Consider the following 10,141-nt stretch of genomic DNA (forward strand, 5'->3'; position numbering starts at 1 on the left):
TCTCCTGGCTGCTGGTGTGCCCTGGCTAGGCATAGCTCTTGCAAACCTGACAGCAAGAGGCCCAGCTAAACTACCCAGCCAATGCCCGCAGCATGTGTGCGACATCCACCCTTGAGTCCTGACCGGGAGCTGTGTCTGTGCCCCCTACCTTTGTCACGCTGAAGGGAAGTTCCCTAGTGTCTTCTTCTTTAAATGCTGTCTTCCATATCCCTTTGAAGTAAATGGCATTCACAAGGACCAGCATAGTGTCAAGACCAACAGAGCCAGGTTCAAGGAAATCTTGGATCTGTCCTTTAAGGAAGAAGCAGAGCAGAGAGTGGTAAGTTTCATAGCATGAGTCTTGCATTTTAAAAGTCAATCGACGTGCTGCTGCTTGACTTGACTTCCCTTTCTTCAAAGGTCCGCATGTGGAATTCACATTCATGAGGGTGATTTAATACGGAACAATTGGCACCTGGCCAGACATTTCTGCAAGAAGACAGGTAGGTTCCAGAGTGGCATATTTCCCCAGAAATATTTCTAACCAGTTTTTGGAAAAAGATTTATATGGAAAAGAAGGAACAGGAGAGGGAAGCAGAGATACAGATTTTCTGTTTCTCATTGTGCTTCTTTCTCACACTTCACTCTTGTTTTTCCTCCCACCTCAGCACAATGTACACAACCTCTGGAATCATTCCTTTCCCACCACCAGCCTAACGAATGCATTACTTTCTCCTCTGCCAGCCCACTTCTTATCCATTCAGAATGTCTTTGTAAAATGATGTCAATATAGAAAAACTGGAACTAATCCTGCATGAGTTAAGCTCTTCAGACACAGAAAGTCTGCCTATAAAATGTGCATATCCTGGCACCTGCTTTGCCAGATATGTTTAAAACACACTGTCACTGCCACACAGGTGCAATAGGGTCATCCCTTTCCACAGGAAATAGCCACTAATGAGGACGGGAGGAGGAAACTTCTCCTCTAATGTTTAGTCTTTCCGGAAGGTGTCCAAATACAGTTGTGAGAAGGAAGCATATTTCAAAATCTTGTCTGACCTTACCATTTGTATGGTTTTCCACCCAGGAATTAATGAGCTGTATGGCCTGATCTGATGCTGATTTGAAGTTGACCATTTCCAGACCTGCTCTGTACAGTTTCTTCACACATTTTAAGTAAATCTGTAAAGACAGCAATTGTAGTCACCAAACTAATAATTTTTTTAAAACAGTATGAAGGTGAAACAAAATATGGCTAAAAGGATTTTTATAGTAATGCCATATAAACAGTTCGCATTGCTTACTTTCTGGAAGAACCTGCTAAAACTAGGCCAGAAAAACTATTCTGATCCATGGAATTTTCAGAGTTGATATATTTATTACTTGACCAGTTAAGAGTATATTAGAAGCATTTAAATATTTTCTTGAAGAAAGAGTGATCCAAAAACACTGTTTCAGGTTCATTTCAGAGTGGGTTTTTGTTTTGGTTTGGTTTGGGTTTTTGGTGTGGGGTTTTTTTTAAGCATTTTTCCTTATTTTTAAAGATAAAAAGTTCTTTGATTTAGAATATTTCTATGCTTTGTTTTTAAAATGTCAAATGAAAGATTTTCACCCTTTCAAAAATTGGTTTTGAGATGAGGTTTTCAGGTGAAGAAATGTGCTGAAGTCAAATTATTTCCTGAAAAAAACCAAACAGCCTATGAAAATGAAAAGACTTTTGGTGAGCAAGTGGGGAGTGATAAATTACTTTACCAAATAGTTTTGTTTCTTACTCCATTAATTTTTTAATAGGGCCATCTTTTTGTCTGAAATTGCTTTACATTCAGGCTATTATCAGGGCTGTGGCAAAGGGAGAAGCTGTGGAATTCCACACCATTGGGGTCTGATGGATTAACAGATCACTTACTCTGGCCACTCCTCCCGGATTACAGGTTTATACAGGGTTTATAGCAAGAAATCACGCTAACGTACAACTCACCGGTAGGACTGGACATGTCTTTTCAGCGTAGAGTCTGTTGGCAATGTGGAGTGAATAATTAGCTTTCGGTGCAGTCATATCTGAGAGAAGTTCTTTGAACAGTAAGTGGATATTCATAGACTTGCCACACTGAGTTGTTGATAAGAAGATAAAAAGGTGTTGCTGTTAGCATATTTTACTAGAAATAGCATTATGCACAGGTTACAAATAACATGGGAAAATGCACAGTGTTCGTACATTTGCAAATGAACATGTGCTACAGTCCAAGCTCTGTGGGAGGGATGTTCTATATAAGCAACTAACAATGTACAGTTAATACACTGAGCATATGATGACACTAATTCTAGGTGATAACAAGCAGAAAACCTCAGTGATGAATCTGTATCCACATGTCTCAGGAGGGGGATGACAAAAAGAAAAATTCAGGTTTCAATGATTGCAGTTGGTGAGTTGTCATAGAACTCTCATTCCGAGCTTCTGCTTGCATTTTCATGAGATCTTTCTGCTGAAGCTGCAGATGGGAGAAGAATGCTAGATGACAAATGAGTCATGAAGTGTCTCACAGTATTGTGAAAAAATGGATCAGCTGTCTGATGTCCCAAGAATAGTGTTTCAGGTGACTCGGGCTAAAAGCGTGTAAGAAAAATGCACAATGATAAACAGTGCATTTTATGAGAAGGACCTCATTTTATGAGAAGGATTGTTTAACTGCTCCTTTCTAAATACTTAACAAGCCACTAAATGCTCTAGCTGATACTACCTTTATTTTTGTTTATTAAGAAAAAAATAGCAAACCACCTTTCCTTGTTCTTCGCGAATTCCATCTTGTGCTTGCGAATCCCAAGTCAATGGGGGCAGGCCAGGGAGCATGGCTACTGTTATCTTTACAGAGGATGCAGATTCACACAGAGGAAAGCATACAGGTGGTATCAAGGTATGGTGACACCTCATGTTGCTCTTCGGCTAGGAGGGGGAATTGGAGGCTGGAAAAGTCGTTGTAGCTTTTGGAGTAGTGTGGTCATTTTCCAGTCTTTGAGGCTTCTGGGCTCTTTACTGCCAAAGCATCTTCCTGCCCCACTTTGGTGTCTCAGCTGCAAGACTGACTGCTGAATCCTGGGTCCAGGCGCTGAGCCCCTTTCACGTCTTGTCCCCCAGCAGCACTTACAGGTGTGCAGTTGCTTATCTACACAAGAAGGTAGCCTGGTGCCCAAAGCATCCTATCCTGTCCTGTCACTTGTTCTGCTGTAGCATGTGCAGCCTGTCTTCTTTTTCTGGTTTTGTTTGGTTGGGGTTTTTTTTGTTTGCTTTTTTAACTTACATCTCTTAAATTAAGAGCATTAGTAAAATTTTGGGAAGGTGTTGAACCTACTTGAAGCACAATCAGAACAGTCTATTCTCAGGAGAATAATGTGAAAGAGCAATGAATGTACCTTAGGTTTCTGTACCTTGGTCTGAATAGTTCCTCCAAGTCCGGCAATTTTGTCAAAGTGAAGAACCTGCAATGGAAAGGAGCGATAGAATAATTTAAGTATGTGAAGTCCACTTAGAGTCACGGATGTTTTTGTTGAAAATATAGGTTTGGACTAACCAGGTCTGATTAGTACATAGGTGAACTGAGAAGTTTCATATGAGCTTTAAATTAGTTTTTTTACTGCATGTGCCACACTGAAAATTTGTGACTATGATCCTCAGCTTAGATCCCTTCTTTTCCAGTTAATGGTATTCAGTCTATAAACCAGCAACAACCTTACTGTATTGTATATATAACTGTGACTCTTCTTTTCTGAATGTTTCATCTGTTGTGTATTACCAGTTGTCCTTTCCACCTGGAGGGGATCAGGTCTGTGAGATAATACAAGCTGAAGCAAGAAACCTGCCTTAATCATTCTTCACGACTGCTCTTTCTTAAGGGAAACCAAAGTCCATTCTTGCCCTTCATGGGGAAAAGCAGTAGTAAGTGAAAACTCAGCTCCAGACCCTAAACTTACAGTTTGGAATGCCATCCTTTTTCTAGGCAGGAGTGAATCCAGTGCCAAAAGTGTCTATGTGACTTTCTCCCCTCAACTGCAGAAAGTTCCAAAGATGTAAATGGATAATCTGTTGCTGTGCTGAATGGGATTGAAAGGAGTTTGTATCCATTTATATAACTTACCTTTTCCATCTGATACTCAGTGTTACCTCTTGCTCCCAGATAGACCATGGCCAGGGCTGCGACGATGCTCAAGGGGGAATAGAAGATGTTGTCGTTGGCATGGTGGACTTTCAGCTCTTTGAATACATCAAAACAAAATTCTGCATTTGCTGCACTGATGGAGCCCATTGTGAAACCAGGGTTGGCTGAAAGAGGCAGAAATAGGACTGTATAGTGGTGATAGGTGACACCTGTGATAAAAAGGACTGTCAATAGACCAGAAACTACTAGTTCATTGCTAGTTTGGTGGTGCTGAACTAATGAGTGATGTGAAGCCTACCAAATTCTGTGATCGTTAGAAATATTGTAAAGCCTGACCCATTTATCTCAAAATGCATGTTTGGGGTTTTTTTCAGCAAGATACTAGCTCATCATCAAGACAGTATCTTGTACTTGCCTTTTAGGAAATCATAGAATCACGGAATGGTTTGGGTCAGAAGGGACCTTAAAGACCATCTGGTTCCAACCCCCCTGCCATGGGCAGGGACACCTTCCACTAGACCAGGTTGCTCAAAGCCTCATCCAGCCTGGCCTTGAACACTTCCAGGGATGGGGCATCCACCACTTCTCTGGGAAATAGGTAGTTTCATCCATGCTTCAATATGATAAATATAACACCGAGTGGATGAATTTCCCTATGGCTATCCAGAGGACTCTGAACGATATTTGAGACAATGCAAACTTCAGATTTCATTTCTTCTGTGGCTGCTCTGGACCTTTTAAAAAAATGTACTCAACTCACTGTACTCGGTGTACTTCTTACTGTCGCATAGTACAACCAGCCACAAATGGGAGGTTGCTTTCCTGTAGTTTATAGGAATAACGGGAGTAAGTTGCTCTGTAAACCCAGCGAGTTGCTTAGATGCTGAACTATAGATTTAGGGTCGTTCTTTCCTGTAGTCCCATTTTGGACATTTAACCTCTGCTGATGCTTTTTTGTTGAGAAAAAGCCCAAGCATATATCTCATAAATACAGGGTTTGGCAGTACAGCTGGAAACAGCTGTCCTGTTTCTACATCGTCAGCCAGGTGCAACTCCTGTACATGCAAGTGAATGTGATGTGTTAAGGATACTCATTGAAACCTGCAGTCATTCTCTCTTTTGAATCTGGGACCAGGAAAGTTGCATACTCTTCTTGTATTTCTAAAATAGTTGGAGGAACAGCAGCATATCCACAGTTTGGAGCAGATGATTATGTGACCTGAGAGGCACCTGGCCCTAATGACTGTAGAACCACAGGTGTGAATCATCATACTGTGCCTCACCTGTGTTGTCCAGAGATTGAGGCTGAGGAAAGAGAAATGCCTTTATTTCCAAAATAGTTATTAAAATTGTAAAAGAACAGTTTTAATGTGACCCCAGATTTTCAACAAAAAGGTATTTCTGCTCAAAGCTCTGGTGTACAAACACACATATTTTGCACACCTAAGAGTATTTGAGAGTCAAACAGTATGATATATATTGATAAGGCAAGGTAAAATTACAGTATATGCTGTCTTTTTACATATCAGTCTCATACTTACCTTAAAGTTCTTAAACATAATATCACCTCTTTTTTTTTTCCATATTAAAGGATACAAATTAGAAATTATATTTTACTTGGAGAAACACTTACCCCACAAACTTCAAAGAGCCATGTAATAATCCAGCTTGCCAGCTGAACCTAAACAAATTCTCTGAGCTCCTGGTGATATATATTGTACCATTTGAGACACTCCCACTGTGAGCCGTCAAGGAATCATCTTTTGAGTCACTACCTTTCATCTCAACCATTTGATTCATTGCGCTTTGAAACATTGAGTAGACCAACGTTAGACTGGCACCCAAACTGCAGGAAGCCAACCTTTTTTTATTGAAGTAAAACCTAATAAAAAAAAAAAGTATTTATTTAGCTTTTGCTGTAACTTGTAAGGCTGTACCAAAGCAACTGGAGTTCAAGTCTAAAGCTATGTTTCATGCAGTTCTTTTGAATTTACACATTAATGTGATTGGGCCATAGTAGGTAACTAGGGCCAAATGAAAAATAAATGCAAAAACCTGAGGAGAAACAGTGTTACAAATCTATCCAGCGAAAGATAATACATTTTTAATAACCCGAGCTGTAACATCAGATCAGGTGATTCTCACAGTCAAGTGAGGCTAAAGATCCCAAAATATTACAGGAAAATAAGACCTAGTCATAGTGCAGTGACCTTGGAGTGGGCAAACAGTTCCCACCACAGTCCACCCTTAGTGAGCATCTACAGATATAGCTGAGGAAAGAGCCTTGTGCTAGCATGGAGTGCAAAAAAGTGCATCAGCCCCTGAAAACCTGTCTGTTTTCTCTTCCTCTCACCCACGAGGCACTGTAGGTACAGAAAGCACTGTAATACAGTACTCCCACACAGCATGAAGGGAAAAGTGGATTCTGGGCTAACTGCTGAAGGTCTGATGTATATATAGCAGCTCACTACAGCGTCTGTGCAAGTGGAACAGAGGGAAGTTCCTCATGGACAACATCTGATGTTGCCAAAACAGTGCAATTCCAAGCAGAGCCAGCTGCTGGATTTTCATCCTGTTGAGAGGGTTTTGAAATGGATTTTTTCCATGTAAAAGCAAACCCCAAACTTTCTGTTTATTTCTCAATGACCAAAATAGTACTGAAAGGTGTTTTGGTCTGCCAGAAATGCAGAAGTATGTTCCTTGAGGCCAAGGATTGGTGTGGTTTATAGATTGTTCTTGTTAAAAGCACAGCCACATCTATTTCTGTACCTAGGTGAGACCAAAGTTTTTTACCTGAGGTCAAACTATAGGGTCTACAGCATACATGTGGAGGAGGAGAAAAGGACTCATTCTTCTGAAATTTCATTTAGATAAGAACATTCAGAGCCATAGTGTTGAGGTGAATTAGAGCTCTGGGGGTAGGCATGGCAGAGGAATAGATTTGAGGACAGTCAGGAATTACGTGTTTTCTGGGCTGTCAGTCAGACCCCAGAGTATTCAGCTATTTATAAATGCATTTTATCCAGCCAGTAGTATTTAAAGGATAACTGAGAGTCAGCTTTTAATTTTCATTCTCCGCAGGTCATGGTAACAAGGTCCATGGTACATGCACAGGCCATTCCCATAGATCTTCCATACCTACCTTTTTATTATGGCAGGTGAATAAAGTACAGAATCTGTCTGCAGGAACATTCATGGTCTGTTAGACAATTAGAATGCACAATATCAAATATAATTCAATTGTAAAAAGCTGTTACTCTTTATTGAATAACAGACTTGATGAGCAATAAAGAAACAAACCTGGCATCTCTGAAGGCCATAGGAGTGGATAATAGAAACCCCAGATTTGTACATATTAAGTCACAGAGCGTACAGCAGTAGGTGCACCCTCTGTGAAAGGGAAAGGGAGCTGCTTTACCCTTAGCAGTGTGTTTTGTTTTGCTGGAACGTAGGCATGTGCATACAGAGCCTGATACATGGGGTGGCTTTTAGTTTCCCAACTCAGACTGAGCTTTTTGTCTGAAGATGTTATAGCAGTGATGAGGACAGGAAAATCTAAAGACAGTAAGCAGCTTTCCTCTCACCTTGTTCAGTGTTCCTTCTGCTGCGAGCTGGGCTGCTGTATCTTTCACTTTATCCTATCAAACCATTACTGCCTGAGAGCACGGGGCTCGTGTGGGAAGAGCTGCAGTGTGCCTTCTCTTATTCTCCCATTTTCACATATTCACATTAGTGTTCCAGCTAGTCAGCAGGTTCTCAAACATCTCTTTGGGGTTTCCATGAAGGATTTTCCCGGACACCCACGCTCCTTTGTATGCTCCGGTTCAACGTGCTTGTCCTGGGTGGACATCTGTGGAGCATGCACCTGAAGGACACCTGTGCAGGTGGCCAGCTCTTTGTCTAATTTCCCAGATTTTCTCAACAAATATCTTGCTGCAGCAGCTCTTCTAGAATAGGGCATGTAGATGTTTCTGGTATGTTCTCCCAGCCAATCTATTTGCCTTCTTTCTGCGCTCTACATTTCATACCTCTGCGGCAGCACAATCTCTGCAACAGTTCTCCACACAGGTAACCTGGTTGAACACCTGACAGCTGCTCAGTTTCTGAATTACACTAGCTACCTCAACATGAAAACTACTTCGTCAAGGCAGGCAAGACAGTTTAAAACACCCAAACGAAATGAGCTGATGGAAGAGGGGGAGTTTGGTTCTGACAGTAGGCGTGGATGGGGCAGTACAATTCAAGAGACAGTAGTCTGTCACCACACCACCTTGGGTTCGGTTTGTATTATTTTCTACACTGAATGTTAGCACAGAAGTGGTTGCAGAAGCAGCCTGTGAATAGCTGAGAATTTTGATCAGAACGGGCTACCATATGCGGTCATCTGCAGACAAGTGCTCCTGTGTGACTCTGCCTAGCTAGGGCGTCGGACCAGGGAAAATCAGATGCTCCTCCTGAAAGTCAAATCTAGGAGTGCAGTACTGTAAATCAAGACAGTTTAAAATCTGCTCCATATTCAAGTTTGTCCAAGAAAGAGGTCAGCAAGGACTCTGCTGCCCTTTGTGCCTAAACCAGTACATGTGTTTGTCCATATTCCCCAGTGTTGGCATAATTGAGAAGATATTAAGCAGCAGTAAAAGCGGGTCTTTCCAGCATTTCTCTGTTCAGATTCTCACATCTAATTTCTTATGGTTGCTCAGCAACTATTGTGCAGTGTTTGGGGGGTGATATTTGCTTACACTTTGGGTGGCCTGTCTGTCTGCATCATGCTTAGCAGAGGCTATACTGGCATCGCTCCATGACCTTAAATGAACTGAGATGTGACCAAAGTCCCACTTACAGGATTTCAGATGCTTTTTATTCAGCCACGGTATTTGCTGTGCTGGAGGTGATCAGATCCATGTGGTGTCATCATTATCGGTGATAGCGCTTTTAACACAACCAGCACTTTGTATGAGAGCCCAGCAAACCTCTCAGAGAGTCAGTGTGTCGGGCCAGGGATGAAGTTAATGCCTAACCTGTCCTTTCTCCTTCAGGGCTCATAGTAGCTGGTATGGCAATGTATTGTGTTTGCACAGCAACCCAAGGTAGAAGGAGGCCAAGCACATCCACCAGTCCTCTATGCCCCTTGATTGCTGGTTGACTCTAGCTTGTTATAAGAAAGCAGCAGTAGAACGATGACTTTTTTTCTGCTGCATGCGCTTGCCAAAAGGAAAGAAGAGGCTTGCCCAGTTGCCACTCCCAGGGTAGCTGGATCTTACTCACTGCAATGGTGTCATGCTCATGGTGCTCTCTGGCAAGCGGTGCTGCTCTTTGCCTGGGGCACACAGCTGCTGCACAGCCTGTTTGTGCAGCCTCTGAAGGGACCTAAGCTCATCAATGTTTTCTTCTTTTTCTTTATAGTGTTAGCTCCAATAAATGGCACCTGAAGCAATACCTTATATAATCTGAGTGCCTTTCTTACTGGAATCACAAAGAACCAGGACTTTCTGGAATAAAACCTTCTACCAGTTATAGTTAGAAAGAAATAAGCACTAGTCTTCATATGGAAAAAAAAGTATTACTCAAAACTGTTGGTTTTGGCTTTTTCAGTAGTAACCCAAAAATCTTCCTCTGCCCTTTCTATCCACCCGTTGCAAATCATTTGAATATATAATAACAATTATGTTGTACATAGATACTAAGAAACAGTTTAAAAGAAAGTGAAATATCAGAGCAATGGAAAACTGCAACCATAGAATCACAGAATGGTTTGAGGTGGAAGGGACCTTAAAGACCACCTAGTTCCAACCCCCCTGAAGAATTTTTTCCTGATGTCCAATCTAAATCCACCTCCTTTCTGTTTAAACCCGTTACCCCTTGTCCTGTTGCTACAGGCCCTTGTAAAAAGTCCCCCGCAGCTTCCTTGTAGCCCCTTCAGGTACTGGAAGGCTGCAATAAGGTCTCCCCAGAGCCTTCTCTTCTCCAGGCTGAACAAGCCCAACTCTCTCAGCCTGTCCCCATAGCAGAGG

The 10,141-nt window shown here is 41.8% G+C and overlaps 1 protein-coding gene across 1 annotated transcript; it reads right to left on the reverse strand.

The window, feature by feature from the left end:
* Positions 1–148: 148 nt before the first annotated feature.
* LOC104512189 (ovalbumin-like) lies at positions 149–4,277 on the reverse strand (the record flags this gene model as incomplete). Its single annotated transcript, XM_010155072.1, has 5 exons — positions 4,110–4,277; positions 3,403–3,453; positions 1,958–2,086; positions 1,044–1,161; positions 149–291 (listed from the first exon to the last, which is right to left on the reverse strand). Coding segments are annotated over exons 1-5 (609 nt in total), but the record flags the coding sequence as incomplete, so codon positions are not given.
* Positions 4,278–10,141: the final 5,864 nt, after the last annotated feature.

Source organism: Eurypyga helias, unplaced genomic scaffold, assembly GCF_000690775.1.
Source record: "Eurypyga helias isolate BGI_N326 unplaced genomic scaffold, ASM69077v1 scaffold32727, whole genome shotgun sequence".
Classification (NCBI taxonomy): Eukaryota; Metazoa; Chordata; class Aves; order Eurypygiformes; family Eurypygidae; genus Eurypyga; species Eurypyga helias.